We start from the raw sequence: 19,489 nt of genomic DNA on the forward strand, positions 1-19,489 counted from the left end.
TCACTGTGCCTGCCCTCCCTGTCTCCTTAGGAGATAACCAGACCCACGTCTCACTTCGCAGGTTCAGCGTCTCCAATGATCTCAAGTATGATGCCGAGAGAGACCTGAAGGACATTGAAGCCTCCCACATTCCTGTGCATGCTTTGAATAAGGTAGGAAGAGAAGGTGTAATGGTGTTCTGGCAAACCAGCCCCCAGTAGCAGTGAGATGGAGCCTCCTTAGCACGTAGAGCAGCAGTCACTCCTGCCTCCGCCCGGCTGGTGGCACAGGCAGCAGCAGACAAGCCGCTGCTGTTCCCTCCTCCCAACGGGCTCGTCCCACTCCAGACTCTTGCTATTTTTACATGCTCTGCAGAGCTGCTCTGTGAGCATGGAGCTGGCTCCTGCACCGAGCAAGAAATGGCTCCGGGCAAGTGCAAAGTACAGCAGGACCTGAGCCTTTCTCACCAGTCCCGGAGTCCTGCAGAGGGAAAAGCCCAGTTTTCCTCCAGTTACTCCATGATGAGGACAAAGGACTCCTCAAGAGAAACTGCAGTTGTGTGATGGGTATTCACAGGCTTCTTCGCAGCCTGGGCTTTAACCTCTCCTCTGGTTTGTAACGGTATTGAGCAAGCAGCTCTCATGAAGTCGATGGAAACCACATGTTTTCAACACCTCTGAACGCACCCCGTTAGGAGACTGAAAGGGGTGTTTGTTTTCAGACCACAAAGGCTTTAAATGGAGCTTACTTCAGATTGGGACCATGGGGGTTTTCCCCTTTCCCTTGTATTTCATTACAGGTGGGACCCCTGACAGTAAGACAGGCACCAACCTCACCTGGCCAAAGAGAAAATGATTTTCTAGCAGTAATTAAAACAGCTGAGAGGGCTCAGACCCATTAACCATTCTAAACTGTTGCTAAAACCCAAAGCCACTTCAGTTGGCCAGGAAGTAGAAGTCCGAGCGGTGTCCCCATTTCACTGCATGCATCCAGATGTGCTGACACATTGGCTGGTGGAACTCCTCCAGACATTTAAAGTCCCTGTCAGCACCGTATCTCAGTGCCAAGAAGTGCTCCAGCTACCAATGGGCTTTGTCCTGTGCTCGGCTCGGGTTTTGTTCTTGAGGCAGGAGCGTGTGTCCTGCAGTCACTGCGCAGTCAGGGGTGGTGGCTGTGGGCACAGGATGGGTGCAGCACACTGGGGACAAGCATCCTGAGTGCGTGCTCTCGTTCTTCCTCTTCCTGCAGATTAAATACGGTGACACAGCTACCTCAGAAGGAGTCCTCTTTGCCACTTACTCGGCGCTGATCGGTGAAAGCCAGGCGGGCGGGCAGCACAGGACACGCTTAAAGCAGATCTTGGACTGGTGCAGGGAAAACTTTGATGGAGTTGTATCCTTTAAAACAGAAACAAGGGCCACAAGAAAGCTGGACAGGGAAGAAGTGCACGGTTGTGACTGTGCTTCAGCAAGGAACAAAGAGCTTGGGGCCATCTGAAGTCACTGCGAGCAAGTGATGGATGTGGTGGATGTTTAAACGCTGGAAGCACATGCATCCCCCCCACGTTCCTCTCTCCTCCTCCATTCCTCCTCTCTCCTCTTCTGCAATTAGTTAATGGGAGGAGGGGAAGAACGCAGCTGGGGTGAACCTTTTCAGCATTCTTCTCCCTCAGCATTACAAGGCAAGACACACCTTAGAAGTGAAGGGAGAGAAAGGGGGAAATGGCTTCAGGCTCTGAGGAGCACAGGACTAGGCGAGCCCAATCATTCCATGGAGGGAGTCAGTGCCGTTGATACTGGGTTGTTCAGTTGGTTGTAAGAGGCTGGGTTGTATTTTCTGTCTGCTCCCACCCTCGGCATGAAAACGGATCCTTTCTCCTTAACTGCCTTTCCCCTCCAGATTGTGTTTGATGAATGCCACAAAGCCAAAAACGCCAGCTCGACTAAAATGGGCAAAGCCGTGCTGGACCTTCAGAACAAGCTGCCTCAAGCCAGGGTTGTTTATGCCAGTGCCACAGGTATGCTGCTCCCAGCACTGTGTGGTCCCCTCTGTGATCCGAAGGATGCCCTTGAGATGCGCACAGAGAGAGGCGGCGGTGGTGCCGCAGTGCTAGAGGGGAGCCTGGTGTGCTAAGGTCTGCCCCAAGCCCCATCACTGCCATTACTTGTGACCTTATGGCAAGGCAGACCAACTTCTCCCCAGTTTAACCTGTTTCTGGCTGGTGGTTCAGCTCTCTGGTGATGCTTAGCCACTTAGTGTGTGGCAGGCAATGACTGGGAAGGTCCTTGGGTTTCCTAAGGCACAATGGCAAATGGCTCTCTTCTTCAGCCAAAACTCTTCACAACTAAGAGGGAATTGTGTCCAAACAGGTGCCTCTGAGCCAAAAAACATGATTTACATGAGCCGCCTGGGGATCTGGGGGAAGGGCACCCCTTTCAGAGCGTTTGATGAGTTCCTGCATGCAATTGAAAAGAGGTGAGTGATGGCCAGCGTCTCTTTTCGTGTGGCTTATGCTGACTGCACCCATCTCCCAAAGGGCGATGCCTGAGGACGGTGCCTGGCAGAGGGAGGTGGTGGTTCTGCAGGGGCAGCTGCCCTGTAGCAGAGGATGGGGTTTCACCGCTGTGTTCCTCTCCCAGGGGAGTGGGTGCAATGGAGATCGTGGCCATGGATATGAAGGTCAGTGGAATGTACATTGCCAGGCAGCTCAGTTTCACTGGAGTGACCTTCAGAATCGAGGAGATCCCGTTGGATCAGCAGTACAAGATTGTCTACGACAAGGCAGCCAAGTTGGTGAGCTGGTCCCACTGCAGTGGGGCGACTGATGGTTGATCACACGGGAGGGTTCAAAGCCCCTAAAAGTGGCCGTGACCACAGACTTGGCTTGTCCGTAAGAAAAGGCCCTATGTGCTCAGCCCATATAAAAACCCAATCTTACACTTTTTAGCTTCTATTTAGAAGTTTGATATTTGCAAAGCAGAGCTTGCAACCAGCACGCTAATGCACCAAGGAGAGGGTGACCACAGAGTTCATTCAGCCCAACACAAGGCCATAAATACCGCTGTTAAATCAGATGATCAAACTCCAGCCTGCCCTAATGGCTAATGAAATAACTCATAAAAACTGAGCCATTAACTCAGCCTTGCTCCGTGTTGTCTGCAGTGGGCAGAGGCCTTGATGGTGTTCCAGCACGCAGCCGACTGGATCGGCCTGGAGTCTCGGAAGTCCCTGTGGGGTCAGTTCTGGTCAGCTCACCAGCGCTTCTTCAAGTACCTCTGCATTGCTGCTAAAGTCCGGCGGCTCGTGGAGCTGGCCAGGGAGGAGCTGGCCAAGGACAAGGTATGGTGCAGAGCTCGCTGCCGGCAGCAGCATCAGGCTGCTCGTGGTGCAGGTGGGCTGTTTCTTGTAGTACAACCAAAGGGAGTTAATCCCTGTCCAGTGCGGCTTGGAAGCAGCATCAAACCTCTTTAAGGCTGGAGTTCTCTCCCTGTTAACTGGGATGAAGCGAGTGTCTGGGTGCCTGAGGATGCTCACAGTAAATGAGACTGAGGAGTTAACGTGGCCTCGTCTGGCAAGGCATTGCCCACTGTTTGCTTCCGTGGGCAAGCTGAGCTGAACAGGGTATTTTGGGTCAGGTACCAGATCCTTCATCTCAAGCACAGCTCTGTCCTGTCATCCTTTTGGATGCAACTTGGAAATTGTAGGCAGAAACTGCCTAGCAAAGTCAGGTACTTTCTGCATTCAGTTATCCTCTGTGGTGTGAGCATAGCTGAGGGGCTGGATGCTGAAAGGTTGGAGAGATGGTTCTTCATCAGGAGCCCCAGCAAGTATTTGGGGCAGGGTTCAAGGGGAAATGTACCTGGGATGGGAAACAGCCTCTTGGGAGCCTGGAGCTGTTCCCTGATGCTGGCTGCAGTGCTGCTGCTCTGACACCTTGTGTGCTGTCTCTTGTGTGTCCTGCAGTGTATTGTCATCGGGCTGCAGTCCACCGGGGAGGCTCGCACCAGAGAGGTCCTGGATGAGAACGATGGGCACCTGAATTGTTTTGTCTCTGCTGCAGAGTGAGTTAAAGATCCCTGGTTTTCCTCTGGGGGGATGCATGGGAGGCTGGGTGCTAGGGAAAGCCCTGCCCTGGGGCCACTGTCACTTGCAGCTCTTGAAATGCAGTTCCCCAAGGCCTCACCCAATTCGAGCTGTAAATGGAGAGGATGCTCAGCTGGGTCCTGGGGGCACTGTCTCTTCAATGGGACTTCATGAGCTTGATCATGGATTTTGGAGTCTTCTGTGGTCCAAACTTGCGTGAGCAGCCTGCTCCAAGTCTACACACGTGAAAGGATTGGCAGGTGTAGGAGAACCAGAAACATGAGCTCAGATGTAGTCTGTGGGGGTCTGAGTCTGGAAAACGGGGCTGTTGACACTGAAGAAACGAGCAGGAGAATCTTGTGTAATGCCAGAGGCTGGGATGGTAACGTGAGGCAGCACCACTGGAGCAATGAGTGCTCCATGGTTCCCGGTGCTGGCTTTCAGCACGTGTACGGAGCAGGACCAGTCTCCTGGTTGTGCTGCCTTTGTTCTGAGCTAAAAGGAGGGTTGGTCGTGCCTGAAGTGGAGCCAGGAGCAGGACTCACGGTACCCTTTCAGCAGGGAATGAGGCTCATGCTCCTCGTTTCAGCCCACCCCATAAACCCGGCTGCTCCTGCACGATGGGTGACAAAGCCCTGGGGCACTGGGTTGTGTCCCCTGCTCTGCCGGTGGCAGGGCTGCTCCTGTTCTCTTTTGAAGTGACTTTTGATGCAGGTGGAAGCAAGGAGAGGTGCCAGAGGCTGTGTGTGTCCAGGGCAGGCCAGGCTTTCCTCGTTGGCAGGGGTTGTGTTGGTCACTGAATGCCAGTTTGGTGACAGCGCGCAGGGCGAGTCTGACAACTGCTTGGGTCAGTTGAGTCTCTTGAGTTGCTTTTCCTGTCACAGAATTCCCAAGGAGAATTCCAGGTCGGGCGCACTCTGAGGTCCCTTTAAGCCAGTCAATGCTCACAGTTGTAGAGGCAGGAGCCCTTTGTCCAGCAGCACTGGCCAGGTCACCGAGTGCCTTCAGGCGTCTGCTGAGCCTCCGGTTCTGCTGTCCTGGTTTTCCAGCACTTGAGGGGATTTCTCCAAGGGGAATGTGCTGGGAAGAGCCCTGAGAAACAGGGCTCAAAACAAGCAGCTTCTTCAGTGCGTGACACCAGCCCAGCCGTTGTCCCCAGGGCAGCCAGGGGGAAATGAGAGTGAGCGTTTGCACTTTGAGCCCAGAGTCACCCCAGCACCCAGGGTGACAGAGCCCTTCCTGCTGTCTTTGTCTCCTTCAGCCCCTCACACCAAGGGTGCTGGAGCTCCCTCCCTGGTTCCCAAGGCTCCCTTTCTCTCATGGGGACGAGTTCTCATGTCCATACTCTCAGCTGTCGCTTCCACATTGGTTTTTTACCCCCTAGGGCTCATTGAGCACTGGCTCCTCATCGCACCCACTCACCATGATGAGCATTCGTGCATTTGCTCTTTCATTTGCAGACCAGCCCACAGAAACGTTTGCTTTCCACCTCTTCTGATGTTTTCCATTCACCTGAAGCCACTGGGGCTCCATGGTTGGTCCCTTTGCTGTGTTTGATGGGGGCGAGCAGGCCCTGTGTGGTGGAGAGCATTTGTTGGACAGCCTGACCCTCTGCTGTCAGGCCGTGGAGAGGGGCTGGGACACTGGGATTGACTGGATTTTTCCATAGTGATGTAACAGCTTCCCAGCAGAGTGTTTCCCACTTCAAACTCCCTCTCAGTTGCTATATAAAGGTCTTGCAACTTCAGCCTGCCCCGTAGGAGCGCAGAGCCGGGGTCTGCTCAGCTTTGCTTTCCTGGGAATGGCCTCGGGAGCAGCAGGGAGGCCCCAGCAGAGGCGCCATTCCCAGCATTGCAATCCCTCATCACACCCATTGCATGGCTGAGGATCCCATGGGAGAGCCCGCTGGTGACCCACGTGCTGCTGGTGGTGGTGCAAGGGGTTATCCCCCCATCATGAAATGTGGAGCTGGATGAGCTTTAGGGTCCCTTCCAAGCCCAACCATTCCATGGTTCTGTGGTGTCAGGTACACGTTGCTACGGGATAACCGGCAGATGTTCCTGTTCCTGGTAGCTAGAATAAATTTTGCATCTTACTTTCAGAGGCGTCTTTCTATCACTAATTCAGAAGCACTTTCCTTCAACCAAAAGAAAGAGAGAAAAAGGAACTGGCATTAAAAGAAAACGTAAGAGCACGCTCCACTGTCCAGCATCTGACCTCCCGCCTTGCGCTTCCCCCCCAGCCACTCAGCTGCTTCTTTTCCTTTTTCCCTTTTCCCTCCTTGGTGCTTTTTGCTGCCCTGGGTTCACTTTGCCTCCCGCACATCTCCCATCGCTCGCTCTGGGCTGGAGGAGGCAGCTCCAGGCCGCTCAGCCCATCCTCCCTGTCACCCACTTCCCTGTCCCAGGCAGGTCCTCGCCTCCTCCATGTGCCTGGAGGATGCCCCTTCCCTTAGCCGCTGCCTTGCCCTGCCTGGGGCAGATAGCACAACAGCCTGCATGCCCAAAGCCCTCTTGCAGCAAGGGGGGGGGGGTCTCTCCATTGCCCTTTACCTATAGCATGGTGGGGGGAAATCACTTCCCTGTCCAAATTACTGCCTGCAGCTGCAGGTAAGAAGAGCTTTGGGATTTCTGCTCCAGTGGGATGTGGGAAAGGGGCAAGAGGGGGGCAGCAGCACTGGCAGGTTGTGGAGGTTCCCTTGGCTGGCTGCTGCTGCAGAGCAGGCTGTGCAAGCAGGTTTGCGAGCCCTCTCGTGCAGCAGGGGTGTGTCTTAACCGTGCGTGGAGGGAAACAGCAGCCCAAAACACTGGCACCTTCCCATGTCCTGCACATTGCTCTGGAAGCAGTCAAACCTGCAGGCTCCTTCCCTTGAGGAGTGGGCTCTGCTTAGCACGGGCTGTGTGTTCATCCTGACGTGTGTGGCTGGCTGCATCCTGATGGTCCTAGCTGCATCCTGATGGTCCTAGCTGCATCCTGATGGTCCTAGCTGCATCCTGATGGTCCTAGCTGCATCCTGATGGTCCTAGCTGCATCCTGATGGTCCTAGCTGCATCCTGATGGTCCTAGCTGCATCCTGATGGTCCTAGCTGCATCCTGATGATCCTAGCTGCATCCTGATGTCCTAGCTGCATCCTGATGATCCTAGCTGCATCCTGGTGTCCTAGCTGCACCCTGATGATCCTAGCTGCACCCTGATGTCCTAGCTGCATCCTGATGTCCTAGCTGCATTCTGATGTCCTAGCTGCACCCTGATGATCCTAGCTGCATCCTGATGATCCTAGCTGCATCCCGATGATCCTAGCTGCATCCTGATGTCCTAGCTGCATCCTGATGTCCTAGCTGCATCCTGATGTCCTAGCTGCATCCCAATGGTCCTAGCTGCATCCCGATGATCCTAGCTGCATCCTGATGTCCTAGCTGCATCCTGATGTCCTAGCTGCATCCTGATGATCCTAGCTGCATCCTGATGATCCTAGCTGCATCCCGATGTCCTAGCTGCATCCCAATGGTCCTAGCTGCATCCCGATGATCCTAGCTGCATCCTGATGATCCTAGCTGCATCCCGATGATCCTAGCTGCATCCTGATGATCCTAGCTGCAGCCCTGAGAAAGATTGCCTTGGTCTTCCTTTCTCTCTTTTCCTTTCGCTCTCCCTGCCCTTCTCTGCCTCCCTTCCTAACTGCCCGCACCCGCCCGAGAGGCTCTGTCCAGGCTCAGCCTTTCCTCTGGGGCAAGCTCAGCTTCAGTTCTCCTCCTCTGTGTGCATGGGGCTGGGGCTCTGCCCTGACGCTGCTCCCTTCTGGGTGCAGGGAAGCAGAGGGGCCGCTGCGCCAAGGCCCTGAAGGGCGTGTGTGAGCTCACGGGTGTCATCAAGATCAGCGACGACAGCAGCACCGACTCCGACATGGGGCTCGACAGCGACTTCAACTCCTCCCCGGAGTCCATGTTTGAGGCGGACGATGTCATCTTCGTGGAGCACACGTTCAACGGCTTCGCAGGCGAGGACAGGAGTGAGTGGGGCAGAGCGGGGTTGGGGGGGAGCCGGTGTCACCCAGCGCCCCACGGCTGGCATCAGGCACCCAGCGCCCCGCAGAGCCTGGAGAGCAAATGGAGACCCTTTGGGGGATGGCTGATGCCAGGCTCTCCTGGTGTCTTGGAATGGTGAAGTGAGGTTTTATCCTGTGAGGGTCCAGTTTGGGCTTGTGAGATGGAGTCCCATGAGCCTGCTGTGGTCAGTGAGCAGGAGGAGTTTGCCCTGCCTGCTTCTTCCCCCCCCACCCAAATGGGGAAGCGCAGAATTCACTCCCTGCTCAGCAGCACTTACTGCGAATCAATGTGTCTTTACCTGCTCATCAGACAGTGCCCTCAGAAGCCCTTTGGGACGATTTGCAGTTACCAGGTAACTGAACTTCTGCGTTTTCCATTGCAGGTAATTTCCCCATCCTGCCTTCCCAGAGGGAGACGCACGGCCTGAGGGAACTCGAGCACGTGGAAAAGATGAAGCAGGACCTCCTAGCAAAAGTAAAAGCACTGGGCAAAGAGCTACCTCTCAATACCTTGGATGAACTGATCAATCACTTTGGGGGCCCGGAGCACGTGGCTGAGGTACTCCTCATTGCGGTGGCACTGGGTGACAGGGAAAGGGGCCAGCAAAGGAGGCTCCTGCTGGGAGAGGGTTCCCTCTCCTTTCCTTGTGCCCCATCGAGCGCTGACCTGGAGCGTGCAGGTCTCTGCCCTCTGCTCACAGCCTCTCTCCGCAGATGACGGGGCGCAAGGGCCGCGTGGTGTGCAGACCGGACGGCTCCGTCGTGTTCGAGTCCCGTGCGGAGCAAGGCCTCTCCATAGACCACGTCAACCTGAAGGAGAAGGAGCGGTTTATGAAAGGAGAGAAGGTGAGTCAGGACCTGTGCAGGGGTGCACGGAGAGGGGAGGGAAGGAGAGGGGCCCTCTCTATGCTCGTGCTTTGCTTTCCGTCTGTGTGACCTCCTGGAAGGGGATGGAGCCCTGGGTTCCCCTCCTTGCGCTGGGGCCACCCTTGTGCTTCTGTTGAGGGACCTCACGCTCCTTTCTCCCTTGTTCTCTCTCCCTTAGCTTGTAGCAATAATCTCCGAGGCCTCCAGCTCAGGGATCTCTCTCCAAGCAGACAGACGGGTGAAGAACCAGAAGCGCCGCGTCCATATGACACTGGAGCTGCCCTGGAGCGCGGACCGGGCCATCCAGCAGTTCGGTGAGGGCTGGGTGTCCCTGGGCACTGTCCCCATCCCCTGAGCCTGGTGCAGCCCACGAGGCCTCGGGCAGCCCTGGGGAGGTGAGGGGAGCGTGGTCCTCGTGCTGCCCCTGGCACCTCCCAGAGCTCTCCAGGGTGGAAACGCAGACACAAACCGGTCGTGGCTGATTGATCTTGTGGGGAAGGCTTGTGTCAGCTGCAGGAGGGATTCAGGGGGAGCCCTTCATACGTGGTCACAGCGTGTGCTCGTGGAACGCGCTGGGAGAGCCTGGGGCTTTCTGTGCCAGGATGGGGAGGGAGCCTGGGGAGCTCCAACTGGGGAGTCACTGCGCTGCTCCTGGACGTCAGGGCTATGAACTCAGCTCTGCGGAGGTCTCGGGATGCTGAATGCGCCTGTGCCTCTGTCCTTTGCCCCCAGAGTGAGATCTCCTTTGGAAACCAGCAGGATGTCCACAGGATGCTCTCCCCTCTTTGCTCAGTTTCCCTTCCCGTAGCAGACAGGCTGGACCAACCTCTCCTTTCCCCTCTGCTCTCGCATCCTTGCAGGTCGAACGCACCGATCGAACCAGGTTTCTGCTCCAGAGTATGTCTTCCTTATCTCTGAGCTGGCAGGGGAGAGGAGGTTTGCATCCATCGTGGCCAAGCGGCTGGAGAGCCTGGTAAGTGCCCTGCAGCAGAGAGAGCAGGGTGGTGTCAGCTCCAGCTCTCTCTGAGGAGCTTCCATCTCGGTGTTCCCACTGCGTAAGCAGTCCAGGGGATTGCATCACCCACCCCTTACTGAGGGCATTGCAGTGGGGGAAGGCTTTTGGCATCCTGGGATGTGGGAAAGGAAGTGAAGAATATGTAAGGCACCAGGAGGGATCTTAGGGAAGCAGAACCCAGTTCCAGATGCTGGAATTCCCCTGTTATTACAGGAGCAAAAACCCATCTTATTTCCAGAAAGCTGATGAAATAATTAAAGGAATCATTAATTTGCTTCTTTCATTTTATTTCACTTCTGCTAAGTCCTATGTCCTAACCCCAGCCTCTTTGCAGACGTGGCTCTGGCCTTTCTTCACCCGCGTTTTGCAACAGCTCAGAGTACAAACTTGTTCCTTGCTCTGCCTTCTCAGGGTGCCTTAACTCACGGGGACCGACGGGCCACCGAGTCCCGGGACCTCAGCAAGTACAACTTCGAGAACAAGGTACCAAGAGGCTGTTCTCAGGGCAGCTCAGCCAAGGAGGGGTCGGGGTAGTTGGCAAATGCCTTCAATGGGAAATCAGAGCCAAGGAAGATCATTGCTGGCATCTACAGGCAGGATGTGTCCTAGCACCCCGCTCCTGTGGGCAACACCTAGAGCTGGGAGGGATAAACCAGGGAGGGCTGTGCTCTGCATGAGACCTGCATGTTCCTGTTCTGGGGTCCCCAGGGGCAGAGCCCCCTGGGCAGCAGCCTTCCTGGTGGTGCTGGGTGTCTCTGTCACCGCACCAGAAGGGTTGTGAGCCGTGTGCCCCACACTTGACTCTCATCTCCTTCTGCAGTATGGGGCTAAAGCACTGGACAGGGTCCTGTCCACCATCCTCAGCCACACAGAGAACAGGGTTCCTGTGCCCAAGAGCTACGACCGAGGGGAGGCTGCCTTCTTCCACGGTGAGAGCATCCCCAGCTCGGGGGGTTCTGTGTCTCGCTGGCCGGGTTGGTCTCAGGTTTGGGGGGCCTCAAAACCAAATGGAAGGTCAAGGAGAAGGGAGCAGGAGCCCAGCTCAGCAGCAAACCAGTGCAGACCACATCACCCTGCCAGGCATGGAAGGGGGGGGAAAGGAGGCCAAGGGAGACTTGGCTGTGGAATAACAGCCAAGGGGGAAGCAGCCTGGGAGGTTTAACCCTGCAATGCACAAGCTGCCTTCTGTCCTTGCAGAAATGAAGCAAGGTCTCATCTCTGTGGGGATCTGCTGCAATCAGATGAAGTATGGCACGGTCGCAGTGGAGAAGGGTACGTGTCAAGCTTCTCCTGGCCAAAGTAGGGCACAAATGACAGGCAGGGCTGTCGGAGCCCGGCCTTGCGGGGTTTGCTGTGCTGCTGGGGCAGGATGTTTGCTCGGAGGGAAGCTCCTTTGGGATCAGCCGGTGCTGCAGATCCCGCTTCCCTGACGGCAGCCTGCAGGAGCAGCTTTGGGCTGCTGCAGGTGGCTTCTTGGGTGGCTCTGGGAGCGTGGCCGTGGGTTCTGCGTTCCCTGAGCCACCGCGCTCTCGCAGACTGCTCCATCACCAAGTTCCTGAACCGCATCCTGGGGCTGGAGGTGGACAAGCAGAACATGCTCTTCCAGTATTTTTCGGACACCTTTGACTATCTGATTGAAAAGGACAAGAAAGAGGGCAAATACGACATGGGCATCCTAGGTAAGGAGGAAGAGGGGTGGCCAGAGCTGTCCTGACTGCACGCCTGAGGTTCCCTGTTCCTCCCTGTGCTGACTGATGGCAGAGCGGCCGCATACAGCTCTGGTGTTGAGACCCTTGGTGGTAGGGGCAGGTGTACCTTACAGCAGTCTTCCCTCCTACAGATTTAGCCCCAGGAGTGGATGAGATCTACGAGGAGAGCAAGGAGGTGTTCCTGACCCCGGGGCACCCGCAGGACGGGCAGGTTGTGTTTTACAAGGTAGGCAGCCAGCACAGCCATCGTCAGGCTTCTCCAGTGCTTCCCAGGCTGGGGCTGGGAGCTGCCCTCTGCCCCGTGGCTTTGTGTCATGTTTGTGACACATCTGCCTCGGGCACGAGCACGTGAGTGATGCTGGGAGCTACACAGAGGAGACAAGGAGGGGCCCCAAGGCTTGGGGCTGCCGTAGCCAAGAGGGCAGCCTGGCAGTGCCTCATCCTGGGCACCACATTTGCGTTGAGGGTGGCATTTTGAAGCACTTGTCCCACCCCCCGAAGTTACAGAGTCCCCTCTGCTTGTCCCTCTTCAGATCAGTGTCGACAGAGGCTTAAAGTGGGAGGAAGCCTATGAGAAGTCACTCAAACTGACAGGATCCTTCGATGGGTTCTACCTCTCCTACAAGGTGGGTGCCTGGGCTGTGCCAGGGTGGCACCTCAGTGCGGAGGGTGACCCATGGGGAGGTGGGCTGCATGGCTGTAAGAGGTCTGTGTCCGAGCTCTTCCTGGGGGCTCAGAGATGCCTCTAAGAGCTTCCCTCCTGGATGGGATGGGGTTGGTTTAGCCTTGGGGAGGGAGGCTGTGGCTGTAACCATCCGCTCTGCCCCAACAGATGCGAGGCTGCAAACACACCTGCCTGCTGGCAGAGCAGAGCCGTGGGAAGAACTTCATCCTCTACAAACCCAACATTGGGAAGCAAAGCCAGCCGGAGAGCCTGGACAGCCTGCAGAAGAAGTACCGGCGGGTAGGTGGGACCTGCAGCTCCCCGGTGTGGGGAGAGGGAAAAGCCCTCTTTCTATGGCCAGGGGGGGTGGCTTTGGAAGCACGTTTGCTCCTCCTGTTGTGGGGTGGGCAGAGACGGTGGCAGCACCGCGGTGTCCTGACTCCCAGAGCCCTGGATTCCACGTCTCAGCTCCACGTTGGACAGTGGGAAGAGCTCTAATGCTGTGTGTTCCTGCTGCAGGTGCTGCCCGAGGAGGCCAAGGAGCACTGGGAGAGCAGTTACCACTTCTCCTTGAAGAAGTGCAACCACGCTGCCTGGTAAGGAACCTGCAGCCCCAGGCTGTGTCCCCAGGGTGGGGAGAAGGGTGCTGGGTATGGGGAGGGTCTGCGCTGGGGGAACCTGCTCTGCTGCAGGGGCCGGGGCTAATTCAGGTGGGTTTCTCCTTTGGGAACTGAAGGAACAGGAGCTGCAAGCTGATCCAGGAGGGGAAGGAATGCTTCCAGGGCATGCGCCTGCGTCACTACTACATGCTGTGCGGGGCCCTGCTGCGGGTCTGGAGCAGGATCGCCAGCATCATGGCAGACATCACCAACAGCAGCTACCTGCAGATCGTGCGCCTCAAGACCAAGGAGAAGAAGAAACAAGTCGGTGGGTGAAGCTGCCCGTCCCTCCGTCCCCACAGCCCCCCGTCCCTTCCCAGAGTGCTGGGGGGGGGCTGATGCACGTTCCTCCCCTAGGGATAAAGATCCCCGAGAGCTGCGTCCGCAAGGTGCTGGAGGAGCTGAAGCAGATGGATGAGAACGTGAAGCGAAAGCACAACCGGCTCCTCCAGGCCCAGGAGCAGAGCCCCCACTTCTCCCTCCCGCAGCACATCCTGGCACAGACCCTGGACCTCACCCACACAGGGCCTGGGATCTCCCTGCCCAGGCACTCCCTGCGCCAGGATGAGATCCTGGACTTGACCTACAGCCCTCCCAGCAACATCATTCCCGACATGGTGATGACCCCAGAGCCCGGGGCCTTGGGCTACCCCTCGGATCCCGTTCTCCAGCCCCACCAGCAGCACCGGTTACCCTTCGGCTTCAGTCACCTTCCTGCCTTCGAGAGCCCGGCCCCTGTCCTGGAGGGGAGCGTGCCTCTGAGCTCCCCCCTGCACGAACACCTTCCTCTGCCTCCCCCAGGGCCCCTGCAGACACTGCAGCAGCAGCAGCAGCAGCAGGATTTCATCCACCAGGATGGGAATATCAACTTCAGAGAGATCCTGGAGGACATGCTAAGGACGTTCAGTGGGGGCCCCCCCCAGGAGAACGTGCTCCCCCAGGAGCGCCAGAGCGTGATCCAGTTCAGCGGGCCTTTCCCAGACTTCTGAAAGCCAAGCGGGAATGCCGGGCCACATGGATCCGTATCCTTTGGTGCAGAGGTGAGAGCTGGGGAGCCCCCGGCTTTGCTGCTGGTTTGGACTTGACCCTTTCCTGGTTTTGAGGGCAGACAAAGAACTCTCTATAGCTCCTTCAAGCAAAGTTGGTTTATCTGTACCGCGCGCTCGGGCATGGCCAGGCTTGTGTGCAACGGGTCAGGGGCGGCCAGCGCTGCCTCCTCCAGCTGCTCTGGACTGCTGGTCCCTGCTGTGTCTGAGTCCTGCTCAAAGGTCAGTGCTGGGGAGCAGCGTCCCCTCCTCTGTCCCTCTGCTGACTACTGCGTGTCCGAGCTGGGTCCTGCCTTCCCCAGCCCTCCAGCCCCCAACGCTGCGGCTGCTGCCCCTAAGCTCCGCTCCTCTGGGCTCCAAACCGGCCCGGGGCTGGGCCATTGCTGAAGGGCTCAGAGGCTCCACTGACCAAAACTGTATGTGTCTTGGCTGCTGCCAGCTTCCCTCTTGGGCTGCCCCAGCCTTGAGGCTGCCCTGGAGGGCTGGGTCTGAAGGCAGGGCTGCGGAAGGGAATGCTGTCCCCAAGGAGGCAGGAGCTGCTGAGCTCGAGCATCCCTGTGTGTGAGAGCAGCTGAGAGCAGCAACACTGACTGTGCTGCTCTGTCCTTCGGCTGCGGGAGCTCCAGGGGACAGGGCAGGAGCTGCTGCACCCTTGTCAGGGCTCAGCCTCCCTGGGGACATTCCCTGGAGCTGGAGGGCTCCATGGGTCTGTCCTGCATTGAGCCCAGCCATGGCGCTGTGGCCGGCCGTGCTCTGTCACCTTGGTGCTGCCGCGTGTTGTCCTTTCAGCCCCCCACCTCTGTAGGGCTGAGGGAAGAGCACCAGGAATGTGCAGAGTCACTGCTGATGCTGCAGATTGAACCTCCAGTACCAAAGAGCAAAGCTCTGCTTTGCAAAGCACTGCCCCAGCCAGGAGCACCCGCAGGCTGCAGCATCCCTGGTCCAGCTTCATCCCTGGTGCAGAGCATCCCACCTCGGCACGTCCCAGGGAAACTGCCTTCTGTTTTCTCCCTTGCACCTGAGGAGCCTGGCAGGAAGCTGCCTGCGGGCAGGAAGCCTTCCCTCTGCTGTTGCTGTGCTCTGCCTCGAGCCATCGAGGCATTTCCTAGTCGTGACACCAGGATGTTTGCAGGGGAAGGACGTGAAAGCTTCCCTGGCTGGGCCATTCCTCAGGGGGAGCCCCCTCCTCTGGGCAGAGCACCCTGACCCCCCTGTCAAGGATCAAGGCCTGCCCCAGCGCCCTGTTTGCTGTTGGGAAGTGCTTAGGGTCCGTGCCTGCAGCATCCATGGGGCGCTGCATTCCCTGCCACGTTACAAGCACCTGCCCCATATGATGCACATGTGGGCTCGTCCCCAAAGTTGCTCTGGGGTCTTGTCCTTGTGTCTACCCCCTTCCTTCCCCAACCAGTATCTGCCTTCCTGCAGCAGCCGGGGCCGTGGTTCCCTTCATGGCACCTCCTTTACCTCACAGCGACACCAAAGAGCCCCTGGCTGCTGCCCAGGAGCTCCGGCTCTTCCCGCAGCATTCCCTGCTCCCTCCCCATTCCCACCTCTATTTAAACTGCCCCACACAGGCCCCGGCTCATCCACTCGGCGCTTGCTGACCTCTCAGCAAGGAGACAAAAGGGCTCCGGGAAAACCCAGTTCAGAGAGGCTGAAACTCAGGGATAACGAGGAGGAATCCTCCCCCCCGGAGGCTCTGCCATTGAGTTCCAAGATATGCAATTCCCTCGCCCCTCATCTCTGCGATGCCAGAGAGCACCTTGGAGGAAGGCCTTTCCCTGCCCCGATCCTGTGTTTTTGTCAGGATTAAGAAGATGCACCAATAGCTTTTAACTAAATTATTATGCAGTCGTCCTACTGATGGGCTCTGTTTTGCAAGGGGGCCCGTTTTCTTCTGCCCCTCCACCTTTTGGTTAGCACTTTTTAACCCGCTTGTCGTTTGCCTTTGGTTTTCTATGTGTATTTATAATGGAGATGTATATATGTAAAGAGATTTTTTTTTTTTTTTTAGAATATGTGCCTTTGACTAATAATTCCTGGATTTTCTACTTGCCTCCCAAGAAGTTTTTCATTCTGCTCAGTAAAAATGGAAAGGAAGCCACAGACGTGAGGTCTGTAAGTCCCAGCTCTCTCTCTGTCCATCCGCCTGGCCTGAGGGGCAGGATCCCCTCCGGGGCTCGGATAAGGATGGGGAAGCCGAGGCCCAGGGGCTGGTTATCTCCCTTGTCACACGTGGTGGCAGCTGGGGACTTGGCCCCCAGGGCAGAGGAGGATCCTCCCTGGCACTGCCTGTCCTTGAGAGCAGCTCCCACCCGAAAACACCGATAAAGGAGCCGCTGTTGAGGCATTCACCAGCACCAGCTGTTGTTGTCCAGCCTCGCTCCGTCCCTGTGGGATGGGGAGGAGCTGCAGGCAATGGGAACAGAGCAGGGATTCACACAACAGCACCACGCTAGCTCCCATAAACCAGCCCCTGAGTGCTCAGGCAGGACCTGGAGCAGGGTCGGAGGGGAGCCCAACAGGACACGCACCTTCCCCTGCTCTGCTTGTCCCCGCAGAGCCCCTTGGGAGCAGCGGCTGAGCCGGGATTCGTGCGCAATTCCCTGCTCAGCCCTAAGGATTATCCTAGCTGAGCCCCGGCCTTGCGCAAGGTCTCAGCTCCCCTGCAGAGCTCCAGGTTCTCCCAGCTCGGCCCCATTCACCGCTCACACCCAGACGCAGGGGTCAGTTCTAACACCTCTATTTATTATTGCAAGGGGACTCGGGGTGCTGCTCTAGGCCCAGCAGCGGCCACCGGCCCCGTGAAGCCTCCGTCCAGCATCTGCACGCCTGGGTTCAGGTCTGCCTCACCAGCGAGCTGGCTTGAAGACAGGCCATCATCGGGGCTGGAGGAGGAGAATCCATGGGCAGCGGGAGGCAGGCGCTGGGCAGGGCGAGAGCAGGGAGAGGAGCAGACCTAGAGGTAGGCAGGCAGGTCCTTCTCGATCACCTGCAAGAGAAAAGGGGAGCATGGTGCTGTGAGAACATCACTGCCCCAACACCGTGCCCAAAGCCCCCCAGCCTCAGCCCAGGGGACTCCTGAGTCTGCACCCACCCTGGGTGGGCACCCGCTTTCCTGGGAGCACTGGGGGCTTCTTTTCCCCCAAACAGGGCTCAGCCCCAGCTTCCTCCCCTCCTCCCGTGGGTCTGGCAGCACTTACGTAAGGATCCTCCATGGGGCTGTACCTCTTCACCACTTGGCCCTCCCGGTTAATGAGGAACTGTGGAGGGAAGCAGCACCCGGGGAGCTGGTGAACCTGAGGGCTGGCTGTGGCTGATCCTGCCTGCAGAGCCATAGCCCCCCCGCAGACCTGCTCCCCCCACCCACCCAGGAACCCCTTGGGCTGCTGCTACCCCAACATCCAGGGTAACCACAGAGAGCAGAGCCTCACAGCCCCCCTGCAGACAGCAATTGATGGTGGCTGTGTCCTACCTTAGTGAAGTTCCACTTTATTGCACTGGGAGAGAAAAAACAGGAGTGAGATTGGGCAGAGAAAACCCCTTCCTCTTGCTGCAGCCAGCCCCCCCCTGCCCCGTTCCCCTCACGCACTTGCCCAGGGTGCCTCGTCCTTTGGGCTGGTCCTTCATCCATTTCCAGAGCGGGTGAGCATCGTCCCCGTTCACGTCGATCTTACTGAACATGTCAAACTTCACCCCATAGCTCGCAGCAAATGCCTTGATCTGAGCGTTGTCCCCGGGTTCCTGCGAGGGGCAGCACAAGGGCTCGGTGTGAGCCCATACGTTCTCCACCCTCCCCATGCAGAGCCCGCTCCCGCACCTACCTGCTTCCCAAACTGGTTGCAGGGAAAGCCGAGGATGCGTAAACCCCTCTCAGCGTATCGGGCGTGCAGGTCAACAAGCTGAGTGTAGTTTACCGGGGTCTTTCCTCATTTCGAAGCTACGTTGGTGATGATGCACACGTATCCCCTGCGCGGGAGGCAGCGGCTCGGTGGCGGTGCCAACCCCCCCCCCCCCCCCCCCCCCGATTACACAACGACCGTCCCCGTGAGGCGCAATCACCGCCGCCCTACCGGTACTGCTCCAGGGAGACGTCGTTGCCATCGATGTCCAAGGCGTGGAAGTCGTAGATGGCCTTGGCCGAACGCCAGTCCTGCGCCTGGGCGCACTGCGGAGCGCGGGGAGGCCCCGTCACCCCAGCAGCCCCTGAGGTGAGGCCTTCAGGGCCGCCTCAGTGCTGCGTGCGGAGGCCGAGGGGGCGCCATGGACGATGAGGAGGAGACGTACCGGCTGTGGAAGATCCGCAAGACCGTCATGCAGGTGGGACCGGGGGTGCGGGACCCGGGGTGCCCGATCCGGGGTGCGAGACCCGGGGGTGCGGGACCGGGGGTGCGGGGACCGAGTGTGCGGGATTCGGAGTGCGGGACCCGGCGTGCGGGATTCGGGGTGTGGGATTCAGGGTGCGGGACCCGGGATGCGAGACCCGGGGTGCGGGGACCGAGTGTGCGGGACCCGGGGGTGCGGGAGTCGGGGTGCGGGATTCGGGATGCGGGACCCGGGGTGCAGGACCGGGGGTGCGGGACCCAGGGCCGGTGCCCGCAGTCCTTTGACCCGCCCCGCGGCCTCCCTCAGCTCTGCCACGATCGCGGGTACCTGGTGACCCAGGACGAGCTGGACCAGACGCTGGAGGAGTTCAAGGCGCAGTTCGGGGACAAACCCAGCGAGGGCCGGCCCCGCCGCACCGACCTCACCGTGCTGGTGGCTCACAACGACGACCCCACCGATCAGATGTTCGTCTTCTTCCCCGGTGAGCGGCGCCGGGCCCCCGCTAGGCCTGAAACGCTTAGGGAGAGGGGGTGTTGGTCCCGGTAACCCCGAGTGGTTTCTCTCCCAGAGGAGCCCAAGGTGGGGATCAAGACCATCAAGATGTACTGCCAGCGCATGCAGGAGGAGAACATCACCCGGGCGCTCATCGTGGTGCAGCAGGGCATGACCCCCTCGGCGAAGCAGGTAGGAGGAGGCTGCCCCCGAGCCATTGAGGAGTGCGGTTCCTGCTTCGCCTTTTGTACCTTAATACAGGCTCTGGCTTTAAACCCAAGTGTATTTAAGCACAGCAGCAGGTTCTGGTTGCAAAGGGGCAGCCGGGAGGGGAAGGGCATGGGTGAGGGATGATCTGTGCACGTTTTGCCTGTGGGTGTTTGCCAAGGAGCAGGGCCAGAGCTGTGCTGCCGCCTGACAGAGCTTTCCCTCGGCAGTCGCTGGTGGACATGGCTCCCAAGTACATCCTGGAGCAGTTCCTGCAGCAGGAGCTGCTGATCAACATCACCGAGCACGAGGTGAGCAGGAGGAGCCGCCGCTGGGGTGAGGGGCTGGGCTCTTTCTCTGCCTTCCCAATCTTCCAGCCTCTCTCCTCGTTCACAG

At 58.1% G+C, this 19,489-nt stretch overlaps 3 protein-coding genes across 4 annotated transcripts in view; 2 read left to right on the forward strand and 1 right to left on the reverse strand.

Moving 5' to 3' along the window:
• Positions 1-14,201, forward strand: part of SBNO2 (strawberry notch homolog 2) — a 46,503-nt gene extending 32,302 nt beyond the window's left edge. For both annotated transcript variants that reach the window (XM_057407432.1, XM_057407433.1), the window contains 23 exons: positions 62-152; positions 1,228-1,371; positions 1,879-1,996; positions 2,349-2,454; positions 2,619-2,772; positions 3,142-3,318; positions 3,943-4,040; positions 6,165-6,247; positions 7,872-8,072; positions 8,492-8,667; positions 8,823-8,954; positions 9,154-9,289; positions 9,836-9,948; positions 10,402-10,473; positions 10,811-10,919; positions 11,188-11,262; positions 11,526-11,669; positions 11,831-11,925; positions 12,233-12,325; positions 12,532-12,663; positions 12,883-12,959; positions 13,100-13,290; positions 13,380-14,201. In XM_057407432.1, the coding sequence (XP_057263415.1) occupies positions 62-152; positions 1,228-1,371; positions 1,879-1,996; positions 2,349-2,454; positions 2,619-2,772; positions 3,142-3,318; positions 3,943-4,040; positions 6,165-6,247; positions 7,872-8,072; positions 8,492-8,667; positions 8,823-8,954; positions 9,154-9,289; positions 9,836-9,948; positions 10,402-10,473; positions 10,811-10,919; positions 11,188-11,262; positions 11,526-11,669; positions 11,831-11,925; positions 12,233-12,325; positions 12,532-12,663; positions 12,883-12,959; positions 13,100-13,290; positions 13,380-14,011 (3,349 nt within the window). In that variant the 3' untranslated portion in view covers positions 14,012-14,201. The remainder of the gene's footprint in view (positions 1-61; positions 153-1,227; positions 1,372-1,878; positions 1,997-2,348; positions 2,455-2,618; positions 2,773-3,141; positions 3,319-3,942; positions 4,041-6,164; positions 6,248-7,871; positions 8,073-8,491; positions 8,668-8,822; positions 8,955-9,153; positions 9,290-9,835; positions 9,949-10,401; positions 10,474-10,810; positions 10,920-11,187; positions 11,263-11,525; positions 11,670-11,830; positions 11,926-12,232; positions 12,326-12,531; positions 12,664-12,882; positions 12,960-13,099; positions 13,291-13,379) is intronic.
• A 2,594-nt stretch (positions 14,202-16,795) lies between these two features.
• GPX4 (glutathione peroxidase 4) lies at positions 16,796-18,299 on the reverse strand (the record flags this gene model as incomplete). The annotated part of the gene is made up of 6 exons (XM_057407426.1): positions 16,796-17,060; positions 17,272-17,331; positions 17,544-17,568; positions 17,661-17,812; positions 17,893-18,037; positions 18,142-18,299. Coding segments are annotated over 6 exons (573 nt in total), but the record flags the coding sequence as incomplete, so codon positions are not given.
• Positions 18,300-18,310: 11 nt separating this feature from the next.
• The window catches only part of POLR2E (RNA polymerase II, I and III subunit E), a 2,080-nt gene continuing 901 nt past the window's right edge, over positions 18,311-19,489 (forward strand). The window contains exons 1-4 of the mRNA XM_057407466.1: positions 18,311-18,388; positions 18,701-18,875; positions 18,963-19,078; positions 19,324-19,404. Coding sequence (XP_057263449.1) covers positions 18,332-18,388; positions 18,701-18,875; positions 18,963-19,078; positions 19,324-19,404 — 429 coding nt within the window. The 5' untranslated portion in view covers positions 18,311-18,331. The remainder of the gene's footprint in view (positions 18,389-18,700; positions 18,876-18,962; positions 19,079-19,323; positions 19,405-19,489) is intronic.

The sequence above is a fragment of the Pezoporus wallicus genome, unplaced genomic scaffold (assembly GCF_028554395.1).
Source record: "Pezoporus wallicus isolate ANWC-B61680 ecotype Strahan unplaced genomic scaffold, APGP_CSIRO_Pwel_v1 contig_14048, whole genome shotgun sequence".
NCBI lineage: Eukaryota > Metazoa > Chordata > Aves > Psittaciformes > Psittacidae > Pezoporus > Pezoporus wallicus.